The following is a 25,029-nucleotide window of genomic DNA, read 5'->3' as shown; positions in this document are numbered from 1 at the left end:
CTACTGTGAAACTGATGGCATCAGTACGCCAGTAGTAAATTCACTTCAGAACATTTCACATTCACAATCAGACTCATTCTGTTTGAATCAAATGCACATATTATACACCATCAGTATCTGATGTTGATTACACTGAGGCCCTACTCTGATAAATATTGTAGCAGTCCTGATAGAAATCAAATCATTTTTGAAAGCACCCCTGCAAACTCTTTCTTACCATAATGGAATGTCAGGCCCATTAGTCTAACTGGCCACACAAACCACGTCTGATGGCTTCACACAACCACCAACATTACTAACAATCGTGTGCTCTCTTTCACTATTATACAAGTAGTTGAGCTGATAAGATGTAGGCTAAAAGCTTTTGAAATAGGTCACAGGACTGGATGACCGCAATGATAATGGTCATCATCATGGTTTATCATGAGTCATGATCTTACCCACACAAAGCATTTGTTATGCTTGTTAGACTTGGTCCCTCCCATGATTTTTTTTTCTCAGGCTTTGTTAAAGGTGCTCTAAGCGATGCCACACTTAGAGCACAAACAAACCTTTTTTGTCACTTACAGCAAACATCACCTCACCATCCGCTAGCTGCCTGTGTCCTGAATACAATGTAAAAAAACGCAATCTCTGTGGACAGCCCAGGCTCCAAAAACGGCAACAAAAACAACCTGGGCAAACCTAGCCCATAAAAACATAACAAACTGTTCCAGCAAATCAGAGACGAGATGCTCGTTTAGGAGAGTTTCAATTACACGGGAGGGAGGGGGAGGAAGTAGCGAGCTAGCTCTCTGTTTTGTTTGAACGTCAACAGAAGTGACGTTACCCAGCATCGCTTAGAGCACCTCTAAGGGAAAGGGACATGAATCCCTTCTGCGTAGAGCCAAGTAGTTGGCTGGTTTAAGCCCAGAATCACGTTCAACTGAGGAGACTGACACATCTTCAAAGCTCTAAACTTCAAATATTAACAAGTTGCCAGCTGCAAGAGAAGCAAGCTGGCTGCGCTCATGAACGGAAGAAGTGAAGAGTAGAACACTCTACAAAATATTTCAAAAGCCATTGCTCCATTCAAACATCGCACTTCAGATGAGTTGTCTTACCGCATCTTTCATGCGCGGTTTCCTGGGTATCACGAGGCGCGGTTCTGTGATTTCAGTGAAGTAGTCAGCTGGGAGCTCGTCTTGCTGCTCTGCCGGCCCCTTTACCGCTGCCTCGACCTTGCCCCCCGAGGGCGCCGGAGAGGAGTGGGCGGAGTCCGCAGGCCGTGGAGACACACTGTCCAATCGGTTGACGCTACCTGTGCTGGCATTGTCAGCCTCCTCCTCTTCGTCACTGGACAGCACAACTGTATGAGGAAATATTTGGGAATGTTTAATTATAATGAGCAAAAAACTTATTTCTAATAGCTCTCTGTTCCGTTCATTTTTTTATTGGAGACAGGTAACGGTGGATTAAATGAGACCAAACAGTCTTTCATGGTTTGAAAATTGTGGACCTTCTATAAGGGGTTATTTGTATGAGATATTTAATCCTGGGCTTACTTAAAAGAGAATTCCGGCCATTTTTCACATAGATTTCTGTTTCTCAAGGTCACCAGGAACCGTTGGTACGAAAAAAAAGAAAGAAAAAAAAAAACGGTGCTACCTAGGTCGAGTTGCTGCAGCCAACAGCTAGAGAAGCCACTCTGGGAGCATGAACATAAACTCAGTGACCATTGGAGAAACAGAGATCTATGTGAGAAATTGTCGGAATTCTCCCTTAAATGGATTGACAGTCCTAATGCAAAGACATGCCTATAAACTGGCTGGCTAACTACCTCATGATGAAGTGTGCTAGAGATGCATTGCATGCATTGTCAGCATAATGTCAATAATCTGAGCAGAACTGCTGAATCTGGAGCCATTCATCATTGAGTAGAACCACTAAATATCTAGTCCAGTACAACAGGGTATATTCATCATTGAGTAGAACCACTAAATACCTAGTTTAGTACAACAGGGTATATACCATGAGTACTTCAAGAAACATTACGCATCACGCATATTTTTGAATATTGCATCACAGAGGGTTCTTCGTACAATGTACACATTACTTCTCTGAGAATCTCAATCATATCCAAGCAAAATTGGTATTGTAACTGAAATATACCTAACAGAATAATATTGAATCGAAAAACAAATTGAGTTGGATATCAAATTGAACTGGGGGCTTGTGAATTGGAACTGAATTGCTTCTTGAATTGATTTTTGTTTGTTTGTTTGATTTAAAGCCATTTCAGCAATTAAGGCTATTTAATGGCCAAGTTTTTGAATTGCTTCAAGAAATCAGTGGTGATACCCAGTCGTAATCCTAATGGTTGTCTTTTAGCAATACTGTTAGCAATAGCTTTGAATGCTTTTGTAATATTTTCTAGGGTGTTCCAACCCGGACTGTTGAACCACAGAGAGTATAGCTTGTACTTCACACCTCACAAAGTGGCAATTCTACTGTACAGGATTGATTTAAATAGAAAAAATAAATGCTTCAAATTGAAATGAAACAAAACGGGCTCACATTACCCTATCTAATCAACAGAATAATTAGTAAGAATCTAATAATTCTCTTCTCTCTCTGCCTAGAGTGATCATATGAGAGAATCGGTTACACTGCTATATTAACATGGCTAACTCCAACGTGAGCTTCAGAATTATGCAATTATGTATTTACTTTAGACAACTTATTCTATCAGCTTGGGTACTTAATGCAGCTGACGTGCTTATCTGCTGGAAAATGCAATGCTTACAGTAAAGTTCTATTTACGTTCCAGTAAAGTTTTATTTACGTTCCATGGCCACTCTCTCTCTAGTGTCTAGCCTTGACTAAACCCGATTATGAATCATGAACAAAATCTGCAGTTTACGTTTATTCATTTAGCAGGCGCTTTTATCCAAAGTGACTTACATAATGTCAATTATATTACAAGGGCCAGTGTGCCCGGAGCAACTTGGTGTTGAGCCTTGCTCAAGGGAGCAACGGTGGAAGCCAGGAATTGAACCCACAACTTTTCAGACAACTGAAAAGGCCACCAACTAGTAAAGAATACGCAACTGTTTTGTGATCTATGATATGGTGAAACAGACATTCAGTCATGTACCTGAACTATTAGTAGCAGTTGAATTATGGAAGAAGGAGGAGGTATGCAGTATTGCAGTGTTTTTTATTTTTCTAACCTCACACTCTCTAGTCTACACTGCCAGACTCAGTTGATCTAAATCAGCATTAGGCTAGTTGGTGTAAAGACACAAGCAGGCTTTTCTGAGCCCCTACGTCAGACCAGGACGAGCCAGACGTACCACTGTGGTGTACCCGTTGCTCTGGTTCCTCCTTCTAATCTCCGCGCAGGTGCCCGTGGTTTCTGCGGTCGCATAGTTTCAAGACTTTCCCTGCACCCTCCTGAACATTTTCACAGCCTGTTTGCTTGCACTGTGCAAATATTTGACACCAGTACGGAGATGAGGGGCTTCATTAGGGTCTGGAACATCTTTGATTTCAGTAACTCCCACAGGAGGGCCGTTGCCAATTGCTAATCGAGGTGTTTCAGAGGCTGTAATCAACAGATGAGCTGTTTGAGTAAGGGCCCATTTCTCTCCTTTTCAGGGACACAGGTTCACACACAACTTTGCATTCTGCTGTGTGGTGCAGCCTGGCAACAGGGATCTTATCAACATGACGTGTTTTGTGTCTGAATTCTGTCCTAGTTTGGGCAGCAGCAGCACTGGAGAAACTACACCAAGGTCATTTTCTAGATAAGGAGAACTGACTGCATGAGAAATTGTCAGGCACTGACCATCCCCATTTACTAATATCCATCCATCTGTTTGTTCCAATGCCATAACACATACAGGCTGATGCATGAAGTTCATTTGATCATTTGACTCACACTGGTCTTTTTCTCTGTGTCCCCCAGTGTTCTCTTTAGAACCGCATAATGGTCAGTCGCTCTAGTCACATGTGTCTGCTTTGTCCAGCTTCATTCTTTGTTAACAACAAAACAAGTCTACAATGTGTGCATCAAGCCCCAAGTAGGTCAGGGTGACAGGGGGTCACGAAGTACGAAGGAAAGTACCGGTATGCATCAACAAGTATGCAGAGTTGATCATTTGGGCATAACAGGATGTATTCTGCTGCCACACAGACTAGAAGGTGAATTTTCACTCTGAAATGTTATCCTTAGTATAAAAACACCAAAGTCCTCATTTGTCAATAGAGTGTAGAAAGGATTCTAAATTCTATCTTACGAGTGGAATTTAGAATATAGAAATGTGTTTGTTGAACACCAACTACTCACTAGGGTCGTTGAGTTCATGGGCCTTGGAGAGCGAATGCCTCTTGCAGTTTGAGATTTTGGCCTGGTACGATGTCGAAGCTGCCGCAGTACTCCCCGCCAGCCCCATGCACGTCCGACCGCCGCCGTGCGGCATCAGCAGGTTACCGCGGGTAATGCGGGCGGGCGGGTTCATGACCACGTCCACGTGAGACGAGTGCAGGCCGCCGGCGGCCGCGCCATAGAAGTTCTTGTTGCCGAGCGTCAGGCCGCTATTCGAGCTGCTCGAGAGGGCGGGGGAGGGCTGAGTGGAGCGGATGGGGGGTCTGGCGTGGGGGGAGAGGGTGGGGTTCGCCTGGGACGAGTGCTGGTGGTGTGGGGGGAGCGACTCGGCTGGAAGAGCAATACCACAGTTCTGGCACTTGGTGTGGTCCTCGCTGCGTTTGCCACACTTCCCACACACAGAGAAGTACTCATGAGGCTGAAGGACGGGCTGCAGAGAGAGACGAGCAGACAGAAAGAGAGGTGGAGAAAGGGCACATACCATATGAGTACGAGAGATATGTTACTCAGTCATATTTGTATCTGTACACCGTTCAACTATTCAACATATTTTAAATATTTTACATGGATTTGGAATTTATTGCTGGTATAATTAAAAAAAAGAATGCATCCATTTTACTACGAGCAACACAGAGTCTGACCTACAATGACACCATCAACACCAGACCAGATTGCAGGGAAGCAAAGTGTAAGATCACTTGCGAGTCTAGTGCACTTTTAACACATTAAATAATTAGCACACCCCGAGGAGCGCGACAGTTTAACTCTTTACCACTTCCTGCGACCAGTTCTCACATTATTAGCAGTAGCTGTAATGAGAAGCCTACAGCTTTCCCTCACAGTTTGACATGCTAGACCTCACAGGAAAGCTGACGTGTTAATCGAGCACTGTTACATAGTATCATAAGCTAATGCCAGAGAGCAGTGAGGTATCCCCTCTACTTGGAACGAGCAACAAGACTACTGTAGTTTCTTCAGCCTTGTAATACATTTGATGATATGCATAGAAAGAAATCCAATTTACTTAAACAATTATTTATCTTCATCTCAAAAAATTATTTCTGGTGGCCAGCGTTACAACCAAATTGCCATTACAGAAGCTATGTGTAAGAAATTTAGATATGCAAGCCAGGCAGGGGGGCAGTGAGTGAGCTTATGCCATAGTAATGATGGGGGCCGTTTTAGTTTGAAAGAGCTATAGTAGTAGTTTCTTCAGTCTTATAATAATAATATTGAAGATTTGCATGAATAATTTAGAATCATTTAGGGCCATATTCTCCCATGCGCTTAAGTAAAAAAAAAAAAGAGCACAACAACGCACTTTTCAGCCTCTGTGCATTCTGCCCTTACGGAAGAAAATTACTATAGGGAGCAAGAAGTGATTTATTTATGTATTTACTTATTATAATCAATTATTTTTTATCTCTAAATTCATATCTGGTGTCTTCATCACAATAGAAATTCCCTTCACAGAATCCATGTGTACTAAATAGAGATACGCAGACCGGTGGCAGAGTGCGAGGGGGTTTGTGTGGTGCAGTCTGATACCTCTACTGTGTGTGCTGGAGAGGAGAAGCTGACCATGGGGTCATGCACCGGCCTCCTCTTATGCTGAACACGCCTCTTAATGCTGATGTCATCCGTATCTAGGAGACACACAAACAGAAGAAACACATACATGCCTGTTATTCGTGTACTGGGCACATAAGACTGACACCTTACCAAAAAGACATCAACCAGGTCTTTCTAACCAATTAAGTCTTTGCTCACAAAGGACTTTTTCCAATGACATTAAAAGATTAATGATAAAATGACGTACCATGGGCTGATAAAATATACACGGTCTTTTTGAATTTCATGAGCTCACATCTCACTTATAACAACTGACAGTAGGAGTCCTCTACTTATGTCAAGAGATTTAAACGCTCTCTCAGGAAATGTCACTTTACTTAAACCTCCAACCGCATAACTGAGATTTGACACACATATGCACTACTACCTTACCACACTCTCAAATACGAAAACATCCTTTGTCTTCCATTTTTTACTCCACTCCACTCTCTCTCACACACACACACACACACACACACACACACACACACACACACACTAAGGGTGTCACAATTTCAATTTTAAGTCGAAATTGATCGATATTACATCTCAATCTTGAACTTCGAACTCAAAGGTAGAATCGACGATGTAGCCACGGTTTTAAAATAAAAGCCTGCGAAACAGAATAGGAAAAGGCCACAAAAAGTAAACAACATAAATAATGCATTAATAGTAATATTTAAAAAAAAATTAAATCATGACTTTAAAATCGAAAATTCAATTGAATCGAGGATTTGGAGAATCGTGTCACCCCTAACGCACACACACACACACACACACACACACACACACACACACGCAGAGTACTGTACCCATTCTTCACATGTGCTTTTCCCCCTAACCTCTCCCACACCCGTTTATTTTGAGTCTGACTGAATCAATGATACAACAACAATGTTTCCCAGCATAAGGTCAGGAGTTCAGTTATTGCATAACCACACCAATAGACACAACAAGAGACACTTCAGAGGCCTGCATCTGTAAACATGTATACGTCTTTCTCTGTGCTATCTACCCTCAGCTAAATGGACATTTTGGAAGATGTGCCTTTCCTGCATTTTGCTTCCCAGTAGATGAAAACAGACTGAATGAAAGAAAGGCAGATGGCAGTAATATGATCCTCAGACATCTGAGAGGGCGGATAAAAAGCCCAAACTGAATGTAACACATTTAAACATTCATTTGATTTTTTTTTTTTTTTAACAAAATGGGCGTGCAATATTTAGTCTGGCTGGCTGACACATCTCGTAGCAAAATATCCCCAAAATCAAGAAGATAACCATCAAGATAAACTGTAGGGCCTTAAGATATTGCTGAAAAGGTGAAATTAGACACTAAATGTGAAAATATATATATATAAAACATTAGCCTAGATATTTATAAGGTAACTGCATCATTTACAAGTTCATGCCATATTTATAAATCTACATGTTGGAGCGAACTGTAGGGCGAAAGGATTTTCATTTTCTGTGCTGTCTCACTGCCGACACTAAAAACTCACTTGAGCTGAACTAAATGCCAGCAGCAAATGAGAGGACCCCCTGTGATGTCCACCTCACTCCCATGTCTGCACGAACACAAGGTCACCTTCAAGCACAATGTATTATTATGATTCCCGGTATTCCAGTCACAATTTGCCTGGCTGAACAACGGCACAGCTCCCTGCCAGCTTCTGACACAGAGGGGAGCGCCTGCCATCCGTCGCCCACGGTCCCCACTCAGTCAGTCTTTTATCTCTCTATCCCTCCCTTTTCTTTTCTCCCCCTCTTTCTTTCTTTCTTTCTTTCTTTCATTCCCTTTTTTCATACTTGTCCTCCCTTTATTTGTCCCCCATACCCACGTTCTCTCTTTCACTGACACTCATCCTCTATGTACTGTATGTCCATTTTTTCATTTTTTTTTTCAATATCAGTATCTGCATCTCAACCTCTTTCTCTCTCTCTCTAACCCCTTTTCTTTGTCTGTCTGTTTCTTACCCTTTCCTATCTCTCTGTTTGCGTCTCTCTCCATCATTCTTGCTCGCTTTTTCTCTCCCTTTCTCTCTGCGTGTCGGTCGCTCCCTCCCCCCCCATCCGCCTTTCTCTCTGTCTCCTGCATGCTGCTCCTTGCTCTCGCAAGCGCGGGGAGGATTAATCCGAGCCGCCTGCAATCTCCCTCTGGCACACACAGTTGCAGGGCTCAGCCCAAATCTGCAGCCATGCACTCCGCTCACACACACCACACGCACTCACACACACACACACACACACCAGCCACCCATTGGGACGATGTGCGCTCACAAATATCCCTGCACACATTTACTGACAGAAACACACCCATACATATATCCTCTCTTACACATGCACCCAGCTCTTGAGCACATGCATTAGTGGTTTTTCATGTCTATTCACGCGTGCACACGCACACACACGCACACACACACACACACACACACGCGCTAGTGGTCTTCGTCAGAGCACACATATAAAAATCTGTCTCCAACATACATACAGACACACACACATAATTCTGACGAGGCAACGGCAGAAACACAACACAACACAACACAACACTGTGTTCCTTCCTCAGTTTTCATTTCTCTCCAGCACAGCGTGTCTCCCCCGGCGAGAGACGAGAGCATCTCTCTGGTGGGGCCCTGAACGGCGTGTTCCATAGGCACAGCCAGAAAGGGATTCACACAGAGAGACAGGGAATAAATGGCCATGTGAGAGAGAGAGGGAGAGAGGGAGAGAGAGAGAGAGAGAGAGAGAGAGACAGAGAGAGAGAGAGACATAGAGAGAGAGAGAGAGCAAGAGCAGGGATAATGGAACTGTCAGAATCAAAAGAACACTGGAGGAGGAGGTGGTGATGTGGGTTGAAGAGGGGTGACAGAGGACGGGGTTGTGTGTGTGTGTGGGGGGGGGGGGGGGGGGCTTACCTGAGATGTCTTGGCAGGTGAGTGTAATGCTCTCAATGTCTACTCTTTGGATTGACTGGGTGTTGAAGTCACTTCTGCAGGAACAAAAAGCAAGCAAAATGCCAAAATACTTTACAAGGCGTCCTCCTTATACAGTGGATAATGATTACAATGATTTGCCTCAGATCATTTGCTGGTGAATGGCATGCATCAAGCATACACACAATGAGGTGCAATACCTTCCAGAGATCAAAAACATGGGGAAGATACAGTTTGGTTCATCAAATGACCTCCAGTTCATGCCCATGTGATAGCATCCAATTTCATTACTCAATACTCACGCTTCCATAACAGCACATAAATCCTACATGCATTTTGGTGATCTGAGCATGGAGGGTGTGGGATTAAATGGCAGAAGGCAGCAAACATGCCAAAGCACTTCAGGCAGCAGGAAGCTGAATGCAGTAGACTAGAGCGTGAAGTGACAAACATTAAGCTAAGAAAAAGTGATTCTACTAATTCATTCGTTAAAAAGTTCAACTAAGGCATCGATACTAGAATTTGTCTACAGCACTGTGTCTGTGAGTGTGAAGCACTTCTCAGGTGTCTTACGCAGCACTTCTCAGGTGTCTTACCTTTCTTTCAAGTCAAGACTGCTTTTTAGAGAAGAACAAAAACAAGGAGGGAAGGAATGAAGTTGTAAATAAAAATGTAGTGATTTGCATCTCAAAAGAATAATTCAGTTTGGATCTATTCAAGCATCTCACACGTGCATGTTGTGTGTGATGTCTGTATGCTATTGAGACCTTGAATTTCCCCTTGGGGATCAATAAAGTATCTATCTATCTATCTATCAATCATTATGCTTTATATATCATTATGCAAATTCGAAAATGTGCAATTCTTTCTTTGCTTAGCCCTTCCTTCTACAACCAAAATAGTCTTTTCAAAAACACTCCTTGTGGGGCATACATTTGAAAACGCAAAGTTCTTGTACACTCGACAAGGACATATTTGATTAATGTCAGCTAGATAAGGCTGAATTGCCTGGCCAGTACTGCCTGTAGCATTGTCCTTGTGTCTTGGGCTATTCCATTAGCTCGTACACTAGAGTTATATATTATTACCAATATTACACTATATTGATTTCTCAGAACACTAAGACACAGAAAGTTATAGAGCAAGCCTGTGCTCAACACAGACTGACAAACATAACGCAGCTGCTAAATCATACTAAATTATCACTGTGCTTCTAGCCACAGGTTATTATCATTCAGTGAACATCGCCATACCAATTATTCAAATTGCACAATGACCAGGTGGCAGGCATGATGGTGGCGAGGGTGGTGGTGGCCATAGAAGAGTCGTATAATGATCATTGTGCAACTGCTCCCATTTAAATGCATTACATTCCTACGAACTCACAATTGCACTTATGACCAGCAGATGGTAATTACCCGCCTCCAGTACGGTGTCACAGCCAAAGTCTGCACTGATATGCAGCTCCTTTGGGTAGTTAAATTTAAAAATGTCTGCTGAACAGGAAAAAAATACTACAGAAATTCAAATAGAGCACGCCAGGACTTACCTTTGGGTGGGCTTACGTACTGCAGAGGGAGTGTGTGCGTGCTGGAACAATCTCCCCTGAACGACTACACCCTGCGAGGGCGAGGGACTGAGAATAAAATAATTGGTTCTGTTGGGCATCTGTTGAGACGCTGCTACCGAGTGTGGACTTTCACTGAATGGTAGAACAAAACACAAATCACATGGAGTTCAAATCAACAAAACATAACAAAACAAAGCAGCTGGATGAGGATGAATCACTTGAATCATCATTTCAACTTGATTCCCTTGGTCTTTGCATGCATTTCACTTAATGACTATTGTGCTATGCTCCACAAAATCGGACAGCATATGTGCATTTTTTCCCCCATCCATATAATGGAAAAGGACAGCATGTCTGCATTTTCCCCCATCCATATAATGGAAAAGGGGAAGATGTGAAGTGAGCACTTCCTTTACCATTCAGATTTTTTTTTTTTTTTTAAAACACAAAACTAAAAGCATTTCCCCTCAACCACACATGCAAAGCGACCACACAAAATAGCCAAGTCATGCAAACACACGCCCATACCTGAGCATCCTATTGGTTCCAATTTTGTTTAGAGTCCTATAATGATTGGGATGGTTTGGCCTCCTCTCGTAAGTCCTCTGCGTGTCAGTGGAAGTGAAATGCTTCAGGGGGGGAGACTGGCAGGGGGGAGAGGGAAGAGGGACAGAAGGCAGAAGTGAGTGTGAGGGAGAGAAAAATAACATCAGGGGCCTGATGATGCATCTGGCACTTCTGCTGAGCGAACAGGTTTTCTACTTTCCAAGGAGAAGATCTGATAAATGCTAGAATGTTCCCAGTTACGAAATGCTAGAAGGGTGTGTGTGGGGGGGGGGGGGGGGGGGGAAGCTGGGAAGCATGTGTGGTAACAGAAGCCTGCCTGACTAAATCTGAAATGGGCTTTTAAAGGTGTGTTTGTGCGTCTATGTGAGTGGGTGGGGGTGCCGGCGGGCAGGCGGGAGGAACAAACTGCCATCACTGTCTGTCTGGGAATAAATACCACGCTTGTGTATTCTCTTGTAGGTGAAAGGGCTCCAGCTAATTAAGACACAAGGGCCGGGCAAAACAGGAAGTGAGTGGCGATGCTGGAAAACAACACTGCCATCAATCTGGGCGAGGGGCACCGAGGCAAGCTGAGAGGAGACAGACTCGGCCAGCGAAACAAGAGAGAGCGAGAGAGAGAGAGGGAACAGGGGCATGGTAGGAAGGGGGAGGACAAAGACTGGCGTCCATTAAAAAAGATGATGGAGTCTTTTACAGAGAGGCAGAGGAAGGGCACGAGATGGGGAAACAGAGAGAGAGAGAGATAGAGAGAGAGAGAGAGAGAGAGAGAGAGAGGTACCTTCAACCCCTCAGGGGAGAGCTCCTGCGGTCCGCCAGCTTCATCCATACTCACAGGAGGGCTGCAAAACAGACAGAAGAGGACAGAGAGAGAGAGAGAGAGAGAGAGGAGACAAGAGCCAGCGTGTTCATTAAAAGACAACTCCGTTCTGACCATTGTGAGGAGGGAGAAAGAGACACTCAAAGCAACACATTCAACCACCTCATGCTTGGTATAATGTGATGTGCAAATGTCGTTGAGCCCTTTTCTCAGCTTGTACTGACAGAGAGACTATGTACAAATCTGAGCATGGCTGGTCGTCATTTCCTCTCTTCGATGTGGAGGATAATGACAGTGTGCATACGCGCTGCATTTTTGGATGCAACAATAACTAGATAATGGAAGCTTAGGCTGGCAGTGTCTGATTGAAATCAGAAAATTGCAGCCTCAAGTGCGCTGGCTTTTTAATAATAGGCCCTGTGAGGTTCGCACCAGCAGCACGGGGAATACAACACCGCTGCCATTATGCCGCCGAAATCATGAGACCACAGGTGTGACCGTCTCAATTGAAGCTCGGGGATCGATCAGCGTGTCTGCGAGATGAGGGGTGGGTGGTGGTGGCTTTGTGGGTGGGTGGGTGGTGGTGGCTTTGTGGGTGGGTGGCACTGAAGCAGGAGAGCTCAGAATGCATGAGATGAGCTTCAGAGAGAGCGTGGAGGGGTGACAGAGGGAGACGGAGACAAACAGGCAGGAAGCGAGATAGAAGGAGAAGCTGACGGAAATAGACAAAGAGCACAGCGGGGTCGGGGAGAGGCTTTTGCAGCTAGAGAGAGAGAAAGGAGAGAGAAAGGAGGAAGGTAAAGAAGGAAGGAAAAGAGATGGAGTGGGAGAGATAGACAAGACTGTGTGAGAAGACAGGGACTGAGAAAGTGCGAGAGAAAGAGAAAGAGAGAGGGAGAGGGAGAGAGAGAGAAGGGCTTACTCATGCCTCCTCTGCTCCTCACAGTCACCAGAGAGAGAGAAGCTCCAGTTCTGTCTGTAACCTCCATCTCTCTTGGCCTCTGATCTATCTAGAGCTAGAAGGGTAGGTAGGAGGCAGGGGAAACAAGAAAACATCACACCACAATTAGTCCGGCAAGGCTGCTGGTAGCAGCCTCACACAACCAATGTATATCATAGCAGTTAAGGTGTATGTGGACAGCCAAGGTATTTTCCTCTTCGTCACAAACACAAGTTGTGACACTGTGTGCTCGCTCCTGCATTACTAGTATTCTAGCGCTAGCGGTTAGGTAACGCTGTGCTGGTACTATTGTTCCTTTCCCGGAAATTCTGTTGCGGCAACTTTGCTACACTATTGTTGCAGTCGTCATGTAGATGCAAAAAACAGAACAGCAGAGTTCGAGCCCTGTGCTGGTCGCCTACATTCTATTGACTACAAGACACAAAAGGCCTTGACGAAACCACCTGCTTCTGCCACCAGAATGCATCCATTGTGGACCATGAAAGGACTCTTTTCATCCATCTGGACCGCGATGAAATGGGTGACTACAGCACCATGATCTAAGACAGCCAAAGTGGACGACGATTTCAATAATCACCTTATCTGATAATTACGAAATGAGACCATTTGTACCGGGGGCTGACAACAGCTTTGACAAAGGGACAGAAATGGAGAATGGCATCTAACTGGGATCTTATTTTATTCTTTTCTTCCTGTGAGGTGACTTGCTAAGTAGCTCCCTCCCTCATTATGCAAGCGTAGAAAGACCGAGACGAAACCAGGCCAGGCCACACTGGGTCGCTTTGCGCACCTACTCTTGCCACCCCCTCTAAAACACACACACACACACACACACACACACACACACACACACACACACACACACACACACACACACACACACACACACACACAGACACACAGACACGTAGCTTCCGAACGGGGAAGTGATGGGCCATTTCCTAGAGGAGCAGTGCTAGATCATCATTTTATAACCAGCTTACATGATTCGCAATACTGCTGCGGACTTGGGTCACTATTCGTCTCCAAGCTTTGCTATGATCTACTCTCTTTTTTAAAGAGTTCAATAATGGATTTCAAAAATAATTGAATAGGCCTAAGTCAAGGGCAGGCACAATATTGTCATTGTAAAATCATCCCTCTCATCTAGAGTCTTTAGCAGCTTAATTCTGGCCTGAAACCTTAGAACCTACTGATTGACTGGGCTTTATATACTAAATATTATTTTAAGAGGTTTAGACATAATAAATCAGTGCCTTGAGTTAGGCTACAGTTCCAAAATGTTCTTTATAAAATAAGTGGCATGAACCAAAAGCTCAACTGTGCCAATTGGAAGGGGTATATCATCCCTGACTTGCTGTAAGGCTAGTGTTTGTATTCCACACCACGTAGTTCAATGGATATTTGTTCTATCAGAATGCCTTTGAGGCATTAGCACCTAAATAAGAAATGGGCTGCGCCACTTGCAGGGTGTTCCACACACTGAGTGCAGTGTTAAATTGGATGCCGTGACAGAGGCCAGCGTGCCAGTTTTCAGCGTGCTACTCATGGGCACCCCCATGGAGGCTGACGCCAAAACAGTCAAACCAGTCCCAGCTAGGGCAGCTAGGCCTAGTTATCTACATCAGCCTAATCTTGGCATTTATGAGCTGTCAGTACACACAGGCTTATATACACTTAAATATGTGTGGGGTAGGACTGTTGTATAGATTTGATCGACCAAACAAAAAGTGAACTACGGACGCGCACACAGCCAATCAAGCCAAGAACATTCAGCCTATTGCACAATTGTATTAAATATTACAATTATGTGGTGTGTTGCCACTGTGAGTGTTCATTTATAAATGACATTTCTTTCCTTGCCTGTGCAGGTCTGACTGATCTGGAGCCATATCCTCAGGAAGAGACACCATACTGCCCTAAAGCAAGCCATTTCATTTCAGTTCAGAAATATATTTTATGTGCTGAAGTAGCCATCAGTTGTTTATAGGCTGCACAATAACTGAAGGCTACAGAAGTCTATCACAGTGGCAAGCTTGTGAGCAAATGTGACAGGTCATCTGGCAAGTTAATATGCCTCTTTAAATGTAAGCATAGCTGGTGTTGTTTTAACAAAAATACTTATATGTTCATCTGTGAAAGTGCTTTAAGAGTATTGACTAAAATAAGACATGGTGCATTCCACATATATCATGTGTCAGTTTCTTCAATTAATTTTTCCTATCAAGTTGATCAACTTTAGTGGCTAACAAATCAGTAAGAGGTTTGAGGTTGAAAGCTAGGCTGTTTTGAAGCTTACTGAATGACGTGCGTGGAAGACATCAAGATCTGTAAATATTTACACTTTAATATGTGAAAAGAAAAAGATTTACAGAAAATGTTCTCTCTTCTTTTGTGCATATTTGAGTTCCAGGCCTATATTAGCTAGCTAAGAAGTGTGTAATGGAGATTCTCCAGTTTACTCGTTTGCTAACAGCAGGCATGCGAATGAATCCAGCAGAGAAATGAGCATTGTTAAACCTTCCCAGTGTCATACACTTGATGTATCACCGTAGATGTGTCTGTTCATATCAGAGTAGTATTGTCTTATTGAAGCAAATGCCATTTTGTTGGCTACCAAACAACTGAACCATTCAACATTAGCAGGCCGAGGCCGCTCAACACAGGCAGACAAAACATCAGGATTGCACATTTGTCTGTAACGTTAATCTTGTCCAGTGCCCCTGGGCAATATATGCATTACAGCCAGTTCATTTAAAAAGCATCTAATGTGAAATCGCGAGTAACATTTACATATTCCCGTGGGCAGTATAACAGAAAACATACACTGTAAAACTGGATTGAGTCTTATTAGTATCGCTGACGTTAGCTAATCCAACGTTAGCTACGTACAATTACTTTAAACTGGCTAGTTAGCTCGCTAGCATCTTCATAGCTACCAAACTTGCAGACACCTCGAGCCGCTGGATTCGCGGAGGGAGGTATGCTAGCTAATGTAGTCCAAGAATTAGTATAAGGTAAAGAGGTTGGATTATCATGACATGATAGAAATTCCCATCCGTAATGATCCATTATTGACAAATACGGAATATAAATTAATGCAACGTGTGCTTCAACAGAAAACATTTCCTATCACAAAATACGAGTGTATCGAAATGATAGCTGCCTGCTAACAATCAATGGTGAGCTTCCAGCCAGCAGGCTACCCGCCGTGCTGCTGCACATAAATGCCTCTGAACCAGTTAGCATGGCAAGCTAGAATCTATCCCTCTAAAGAAATATTTCTACCGTTATAAATATTTTCGTTTCCCATCAATTGTCGTTGAAACTACAAATGTATATACATCTCAACAAGAGCGATGCAATAGATGGAAGACGACACGAAATGGCTTAAAAGAAAAGCGTAATAGCTTACCTTCAATAAAAATGCTCTTGTGGGCCATGTTTACTCCATGTTGTCATCGACGGAGGATGAGTGCTCCTCAGTTCTCTAGCTACGTTGCCGAATGAGACTTGGCGCCTGCTGCTAGTTGTACACCAGAATGCAGCTCCAGTATTTTTCACTGTCAAGAAAATATGTTTTGTAATCTTCATATATATTTCAGAGATGGATGCATACAGACGTCAGTTAAACCAATATGTCGTTTTATATTGTATTTATGCATTGCACACCAAGATTCAATTTGTTTTAGAAGAGTTTAGCTAACGCTAGCGTGGCGCTGTCCACCCCTGTTGTTTGGTATTTGCTATATCCATCCTGCTGCTAGCTACCTCCAATGTGACCTGCCAAGTTTAGCTGTAACGTCAAATAACGTCAGTATGTTTTCTTCTACACGTTGATTATAAATGTCCTTTAAATTCAAAAATAAGAAATAAACGATAGTTTACAGCAGGCCTACTTGTCATATGTGTCAAAAGTGTTAAATATCTGATTGAGTGAATAAGTCCTGAAGTGGCAGAAGTTTCAGCCAGTAGCAGGCGATGGAACAGGGCAAATCAAAAACTATAGCTTCTGTTTTAGGAGACAGCTCTAGTAAATTGTAACATGTTTCTTTCCAGGCAAGTCCTAGCCTAAGCATACTTTCTTAGTACTTATACTTACTTAGGTTATAAACATAAAAATATCAAGTTGGTTGTTATTTCCATAACTCATTATATGGCCAACGTTAAGTATTGCCCCGTGTGTTTGTTTTTGTACTGAAATGACTTCAGCACATAGGCAAAAGTCCACAATCTGAGGGCCAAAAATCAAAATCTACACTCTTAGGTAAGATATCGAGTTAATGCTAATTTAACTGGTAGGTGGCGCCAAATACCACTGTTGTTACACCCGAGTTACCAGACAGCTATAGCTGTGACTAGACATGGCAGGTAATGCTCTGATCTAGCAGTGGAAACCTGTAGGCTAGACATTACATTATATGATTCTACTCAAATCCCACTGGTTTCTGGATCTGTCTACTCTGAGCTTTGCTTTTTTCTGATAAAACCTGACATTCTACACATGAGCAATTATGTGTGTACTCATAACTAGCCTACCTGACTTTTGCCCTACTGCACATGCACATGGATGTAGCCTACATGTTTCACCTGATTTTACAGACACTGAGTTGGCTACTCCCACTTTATCTGCTCTCAGAATGTTTTTGATAGTAGGGTAGTCTACTATAGGCAATAGCTCTCATTTTGGTTTAGACCTAACGTCCAGACCTGGTCAAGATCTGACAGGCTAATATTAAGCATTTGTAGTATCTTAGGCCTAATATAGCAAAGTCTTCTGATGTATGGGTAGCATAAACGGAAACGGTGTCATTTGATAAGCTTAATTAAATGTGCTCATTTTGTTTCTAGGTTAGGCTGTCTTAGATAGATAGATAGATAGCTAGATAGATAGATAGATACTTTATTGATCCCCAGGGGAAATTCAATTCACAGAACATACTGCAGGTTCATGATTAGTATGGATAATATAGATCCCAGAAACGGTTTCCACAGATCAACAAGCGTGAGACATGAAATAAAACTGCAAAATGTTGTCCAATTACTCATGTGATGATTTAATAGGCTCGTCAATGGCATGCAGGAATTCCGTCACTGCATATCCACCCACTGGGGGCCCAAGGTCAACTTCATAACTTACATATGTGTGAATCTTTTATGTGGAAACAAGAAACAAGTCACTGTTTGTTCTCATCCTCACATTGCAGATTATATCAAATTAACTGAAACAGTATTTCAAGTACCCCTTGGGGCATTATTATTGTGTATCCATTATTGGAGAAAATATTTCACGACACTAAAAAGCTACACTTTTTTGCAAATTGGTAAAAAAAAATCATGGCTTTACTGGTATACAATCTCCATTATTGTTATTCATTCAGTTTTAATTACCAATAAATGACAGCACACTGGAGTATGACAGTACAGTACATTAATCACTCAGTAACACCTTACACAGCCACAACATGTACATGGCATTATTAAAATGACGGTCAGCAATATGGTTTGTGAGATATACAGTACATAGCCACAATAACATGTACTTAAATTACTTAAAATGACAGCAATATGTGTCATGAGATACACTCCCAATAAAGTCGATGACAACCTCAGAATAAATACCCATATTTTAATGTAATAAGCAGAGGTGTAGCAAATAGGGGAATCCCCTCATCAACACCACCACAACCCACTCCAAAACAAAATGAATCCATAAATGCATGAAGTACAACATATTGTATGTTTTATTGATGAGTGTGAGTCAAAAAATCTGCCTGCATCCTACCAAGCAATGGCTCTAAGTGAAGAGACAGTAAAAGCCGAGTTATAGACCGTTAGGCGTAGTTGTAGGCTGTTATGCAAGAAATATGGCTTTATAACAACTTAAGTAAAGTTTGAACACACTATGGTAAAAATGACAGAATATCCATAACACCCCAATCTTTTTTCATGCTGCAAAAACGTTTTCCTGCTTTCATAATTGTGACATTTTTCTCTTGTTAAAATGGTAAATGTGTAGTTTTTTCAGTTCTATATGGCTCCTCTGAAGAACAGTCTCACAGTTTTTGATTGCATCAGATAAGAATAATAATTGTGTGCTCTCCCTACACCCTGTTGATCCCCCAATCTCAAACACCTTCCTGGTTGTAAGTAAACCTCAACTCAGTGGAAATAAAGAGCGTGCCATACTTTGCACTCACATGGGCAAAACACATCCAAGGTGCACATCAGCAAAATGAACTAAATACATTACAGTGCATCTCTTACTGTTTTGGTTCCACAAACACATAAAGCGTGACATGTAGGCCTACCTTTATTTTATAGCCTATTAAATACATCACAAAAATAGACCTTGTTGCCATGTGATCACTAGTGCTAGATATAGATATTCATCCTGTCATGCCACGTCTGTCAGCCTTAATGTGACTATCAAACGCTAAGCCAGTGTGACCTGAACACAATGACACTATTAAAATGCCATGTCGCATTTTCAATTAATTAAAGTAAATCAAAAAGTATTACATAATCATCTCAAGATCTAACCCTTTATAGGATAGATCTGATTTTTACTGCTTCCACCAAAGGAAGTTATGTACCCCCCCCCCCCCATTCAATTTGTATGTTTGCTTATCAGCAGGAGAGTGCAAAAACTATGGGAGCGATTTTCATGAAACTTGGGGGAGGGGTGTTGTGGACCAAGGATGAACCTATTTCATTTTGGAGAGGATCCGGATCAAGTGTCTCATCCAGGATTTCCCCCACCTAATTGAACATTGGAAGATGTTCAGCATTGTTTAATGCTACACAGGGCGAGCTATACATGGGAGTGCATTTATCTTCTTCATTCTTCTGTCTGATTAAAGCACTGATCTGATTCTGATTCATTGGGCTGTTGGTCAGTACACGATTTTGTCTTTTGAATTGAAATAAAACACTGTCAAGCAGTGTATACATGGTGCGGCTAATACACAGGAATTTACTGTATATGCATCTAGAACGTTCAAGCCCGATGCTTTAATTCTACCTTTCTGTCTATCGTGAGTAAGTGGAGTGGACATGTAAAAGCCAGAAGAGAATTGCTTTCGGAAAGCATTCCAAATCCAAATGGACACATAGAGTTTACTTAATGTATCTTCCGGCACTGATATACGAAAGCAGAGACAACACAGTCCGATTTTCCTCTGGTTTGAAATATGATGACCACCTCAGAACATTAGCAGGAAGAGGAGGACATAGAGCCTCTCAGTGACTCAATTACATCTAATGAGCTTGGCTGACTGTCCACTCACTGTGGAATTGCTCTTAAGCTCAGCAGGGGATACGAGGACATCAGACCAAAGTTGTTCCAAATAGGTGTGTTTGCTTTTGCTGAATCAGTTCCATGCTTTTAGATCATGAAACACACTAACGCACAAATACAGTACTGCAGTATAATTGCCCTTCATAACCTACCAATGAGTATGTGTCACAACATTAAACTCCTGAGTAGTTTTCATGACTACATTCCATTTTTCCAAATGTAAATGTAACATTTCAGTTTGAAGACCACCATCTAAAGTATGACCTAAAACTACAGAGTTCCCCTTGTTTTGCAACAATCAACCGAGACAACCCATGACTTCATATGGGTGTGTATGGATTTTGAGATTCAATCAAAACACATTGAGCATTTTATTACCTCAGAGCAAGCACATCTGTGTCCATGATACTGCAAAGTGTTCGGTGTATGTGTCTGTGTTTGTGTGTGTGCTGCAGTGTGTGTGTGTGTGTGTGTGCTGAAGTGTACGGTACATGTCATAATTTATAAAGGAACTGGAATAACAAACACCTGCCCAGATTCTGGGTTTAGCCTTTACTCTTAAAGCAAGTACAACTGAGCAATGTGTCTGAGTGAATTGAAGCATTTCATCTGAAAAGCACCTTCTAAAGTGGTGGAATAATCCCTGAGTAAGAAGTGTCTTTAAGTATTAAGTATATATACTTTTTTGATCCCGTGAGGGAAATTTGGTACTGATAGAATGGAACTGATGGTTAATAGAACAATCCACTCTGTGAGATTAGTTGCATTAGTCTTAGTCTTACACAAGACATTGATATGGCCACCATTGTGTAATGCAGACGCAAGGTCACACAATGTACATAGCAAACACCGTAGTGTCAAAACGCTGGTGTTTACACAGTTTGCGTGTGATACCATGAAATCATTTTTAAATAATGTACCACAACCCAGCCAGTGTTCTTGGCAGTGTCTTGTTTCACAATGTGGAGAGTAAAAACAAAATGTGAAAGTTTTTGATCAAAATATGATAATTGCAACAGAAACAGATCTTCTACAATATATAGATGACAAACAGATTGACTAAAATTCATATATAATGCATGTGCATGTATTGCATTTGTGACCAAGTGGCTGTATGCATGTACAGTTGATATTTTCCCCATCTGCCCAGAGACTGTTCCATTTCTAACTTTGCATTTTGCTGGAACGGTTAAGCTGGACTCCACTTGAATGGGGGAATCCGATGGCTCAGCTATCATAGAGGACTTGGAAGGCACATGCCTGAATCTCAGCTGTTAAAAGCTATGAGTGCCTGAGAGCTCATCTTAAATTTAGCCCTCCTTTTCAGTCAGCCTCAAACTCCTCTCTGAGTCAAAACATAACACAGAGAGAGAGAGAGAGAGAGAGAGAGAGAGAGAGAAAGAGAGGGAAAGAAGATAGATAGGCTGACTCTTGACAAAAACAGACTGAATTATTCTTCTGGTTCACTTGGGTGTCTGCTGCTGTGGTCAGAGAGGAAAGGCAGAAATTAACTTCTCAAAGAAACAGTATAGTGATAAAGAGAGCAGCAGCTCTGACTGACCCCCACCCCCCCCCCCCCCCCCTCCTGGTCTCACTCACTCGCTCACTCACACTCACGCTCACCCACGCTCTTAGCGCTCACAGTCGGTGCGAGTCTCCCTGCTGGCTCAAAACTTTGTGAGAAGACAAAAGCAGGATCTCTCCAGTGGTAACGTTTACAGTATCTCCCTGAGCGCCGCAGCTCTACCGAACAGAGAACTTGAGGAGCCAAAGGAGAGCAGAGGAGAGTATAGAGGAAGAGGAGTGGGTGTCTTTGTAAAAAAAAAAAGTGTTTTGGACACAGAGGCTTGGAAGTGAAGAGTTCTGAGGAGGGTTCTCTCTGTCCTTGTGCTGGTTCCTAACTCTCAGCAGCTGTTGCCTCTCAGGTGTGAGCTGTCGGCTGGACTTGGACCACTGTAGACAGGTAAGGCAGCGAACTTCAGTTTCAGTCTGTTCTAGCTTATGACATGAGAGCAAGATAAAAACACACGCTAAACTGGTAGAGATAACTAGATCTGTCCTGTATATTGAAATGTAATAAACTGTATTTCATAGTCAGAAAGTGACAGATGACAGTGAAGGTTATGTCACTAAGAGATTAATGTAGTGTTTGTTTACAGACATATTACAGTCTGAAATAGCCTGTACTTTGCTTCTTTGACAGTGTATCAAATTGCTGGCTATTATTCATATGAATAAGAGGACCATCCACCATAGTTTGTGTGTGTGTGTGGTGCCTGTGAGTGTCTGTATGAGTAAAAGGGTGTCTCTGTGAGTGTGTGTGAGAGTGACTCATGAATCGTTCAGTGGGAAGCACATCATTTGAATCAATGAGTTGTGGAAGGGCTGTGGGATGTGCCGGCAGGCTGATTTTCAGTAAATGTTCCCCGCACTCAGGAAATGGTACATTAGAAAGGGAGCATTAATTGATTACATCTCTAACCAAAAGAGTGCTTCTGCTCATTCTCTGGGGAGCGGACAAATGAGGAATAATAACACTTGAAACAGCTGCACAGATCTAGATGCAGTGATAAGCCATGGAACCATCAAGCTACTTTTACTGAACTTCAGTATTTTGTCTGTGTGTGTGTGTGTGTGTGTGTGTGTGTGTGTGTGTGTGTTTTGGGGGCTGGAGGAGCAAATCCTCTGATGCTACAGAGACCACCGCATGACGTCCTAAGCTAGATAAATTATTCTCTTGAGACAGATTTAAAGTAGACACAGAACAGCTAAGCTTGGCGTTTCTACTGTTTACATTAGAATGGGAGGGCATAAAAAATAAGTTTCTAAGTCTCACTCTGGACAGAGACGAATTCTTCAAGTGGCTTTTCACAGAATTCAGCATCCTCGGCTCTTGGAGGATTTAAAGCCAGATGAGATATGATCACAAACCACTCTCGGAGGATGATAATGAATTTGTTTAGTGTGCTGCCAGGGAACTATCTGGATGACAAACCTTAATAACAGACTTTGAAACCCACGCTCTGCACTCCCCCTTTCTTCACCAGTGTGGGAGGCTTGAGAGTTCTGGTTTATGTGTACTTTTTGTTTGTGTCGTGAGACATAATTATTCTGTCCCCGAGGATCTGTGGGGGAGCACAAGGGGATCCCTGACAGACTTCCTGCTCTGTAGGCATACCATCAGCAGCCAGTGTTGTCGTCAGAAGGTGCCAACCCCCTCTGTCTTTTTCTTTTTGTTTCTGTGGTTTTAGGCTGTGAAACCAGATTGGGTATGCTTTCCCACATCTTGTTGAGAAAAACGTGTTCCATGATGGGCTTTTTCCTACCCGTTCCCCTGCTTGTTTTTATGACACTCGATTTGGAACTACATTGTCGAGGATAAAAAAAAACGGTTGCAGTTGTTACTCTACTATGATATGGTGATATATGATTAGATATCTATTTGACAGTTCACTTGTGCCTCTAGTTCTGCTTACATCTTGAAAAGATCTCGTTAGATCTCATACGGTCAGTGTGAGGGAACGTGTTGAGTTGTCATTGTGAAGCTGTCACAGAGCAATAAAAAGTGATTTATCCCCTGTAATTCTCTGTAAATCTGCCCCAATATACCATGTCATTATACAGAGGTTTGTCTATTTGGTTTTTCCATTCCCTCTGCCCCCAAGGAGCTAGAGTGAGTTTTGAGACTATTGCTTGGGTAGCTCAGTAACATTAACACCAAGGAGCCAGAGTGGTTTTAGAGACATTGCCTGGGTAGCTCAGTAACATTAACACCAAGACAGATTTCCCTCCTTCTTCACATGCTCACTGACAGATAAAGGAAAAGAGATAAAGAGATGTGTAGCACTGCATTTCGGTACAGTAATCGGCTGATTGTGTTGCTTTAAATCATCCCTGTCCCTGTGCAGGAGTCCCTGTCACTGTTGACGTTCGCAGCCAAACGCTGAGTGATAAGACGCTGGGGGCCATGAGATCAGCCGGCTAATTCGGCTCTGCAGCCTCGGCATGGAACACACAGCAGCCCTTCTGGCTTTGTGTCCGGCCATTGTTACTATGACAACAAAACAAGGATGGGTTTGGGGTGTTTGCTAAGCTATTTTCTCTCGTGGACTGATGAGACACACGTAACTGTCAAGAGCACTGCAGTGTTAAGACTCTGGCTTGTGTATAAAGTCATAATGATCTTTCCAGCAGCTGAAAAGGCATGGAGCACAATAATATAAATATTACTTCCATAGCTATAATGTGCAGTAAATATTTGGCCTTTTATATACAAACAGTGAGGCCTAGCAGTAACATTAAAGAGGACACCAAATCATTTGTGGTGTCTGTACAGTGTGACACCAGTCATCCAGTCACACTTAGGGGAGAGTGACTCTCTCATCTGCCGAGTGTCTCATCTAGATGCGTATGCAGCTTTAAATGACTAACCCGTGGAATGTGACATTCACATTTGACCACCGAAGCCCCCCTGTAGAAACAGCGGTGAAATCATCAGCCGCTTATTGACTGCACCTAGGTGGCCGAGGAGCCATGACTCATGGGGTGGAGAGGCTCCCGTCCTGCGTGGTTTGTTGTGGTAATGGATACTTGTTTACACTCTTGGTCTGATGGGTATTATCATTTGCACCTCTAGAGCTGGCATGGGGAGGCCAAAATAGAATAGCAACATAGTGAGTTTGCTCAGGAGTTGGCGTGATCATATAGCCTACTGCACACGAGTGTTCTGTGGTTTGTGTGGTTTGTATGTCCAATGTAAACAGTGCCTATGACATAAGTCTTTTCTAATAAACAATGTTGATCACAAAAAAATACTGCACATGAGTGGTAACATATGGATTGTGATATTAATTAAATCAGTAATTCAAACGCTGTCATGCCATTGTTGGTGGATGCTGT

At 42.7% G+C, this 25,029-nt stretch overlaps 2 protein-coding genes across 9 annotated transcripts in view; one reads left to right on the top strand and one right to left on the bottom strand.

Moving 5' to 3' along the window:
* senp6a (SUMO specific peptidase 6a) overlaps positions 1-16,591 on the bottom strand; it is a 31,510-nt gene extending 14,919 nt beyond the window's left edge. The window contains exons 1-11 of one of the 7 annotated variants that reach the window (XM_076273359.1): positions 16,503-16,591; positions 16,246-16,393; positions 12,792-12,885; positions 11,831-11,891; positions 11,014-11,129; positions 10,465-10,617; positions 9,512-9,532; positions 8,898-8,971; positions 5,918-6,015; positions 4,331-4,799; positions 1,104-1,348 (exon numbers count right to left, since the gene is read on the bottom strand). In XM_076273359.1, coding sequence (XP_076129474.1) covers positions 1,104-1,348; positions 4,331-4,799; positions 5,918-6,015; positions 8,898-8,971; positions 9,512-9,532; positions 10,465-10,617; positions 11,014-11,129; positions 11,831-11,891; positions 12,792-12,885; positions 16,246-16,273 — 1,359 coding nt within the window. In that variant the 5' untranslated portion in view covers positions 16,274-16,393; positions 16,503-16,591. Of the gene's footprint in view, positions 1-1,103; positions 1,349-4,330; positions 4,800-5,917; positions 6,016-8,897; positions 8,972-9,511; positions 9,533-10,464; positions 10,618-11,013; positions 11,130-11,830; positions 11,892-12,791; positions 13,449-16,245 lie in introns of those variants that run through there. The other 6 variants (XM_076273360.1, XM_076273358.1, XM_076273362.1 and 3 more) reach the window with 6 other exon arrangements.
* A 5,184-nt stretch (positions 16,592-21,775) lies between these two features.
* The window catches only part of LOC143109147 (filamin-A-interacting protein 1-like), a 33,308-nt gene continuing 30,054 nt past the window's right edge, over positions 21,776-25,029 (top strand). For both annotated transcript variants that reach the window (XM_076271789.1, XM_076271788.1), the window contains exon 1: positions 21,776-22,093. The gene's annotated coding sequence lies outside the window, so the exon portion shown is untranslated. The remainder of the gene's footprint in view (positions 22,094-25,029) is intronic.

Source organism: Alosa pseudoharengus, unplaced genomic scaffold (assembly GCF_046254945.1).
Source record: "Alosa pseudoharengus isolate Yale_2024_CS ecotype anadromous, Long Island Sound unplaced genomic scaffold, YU_APseudo_1.1 YU_APseudo_1.1_scf_7, whole genome shotgun sequence".
Taxonomy (NCBI): Eukaryota; Metazoa; Chordata; class Actinopteri; order Clupeiformes; family Clupeidae; genus Alosa; species Alosa pseudoharengus.
Note: the sequence above shows the minus strand (reverse complement) of the source record. Positions and strands in the feature narration are given on the sequence as shown.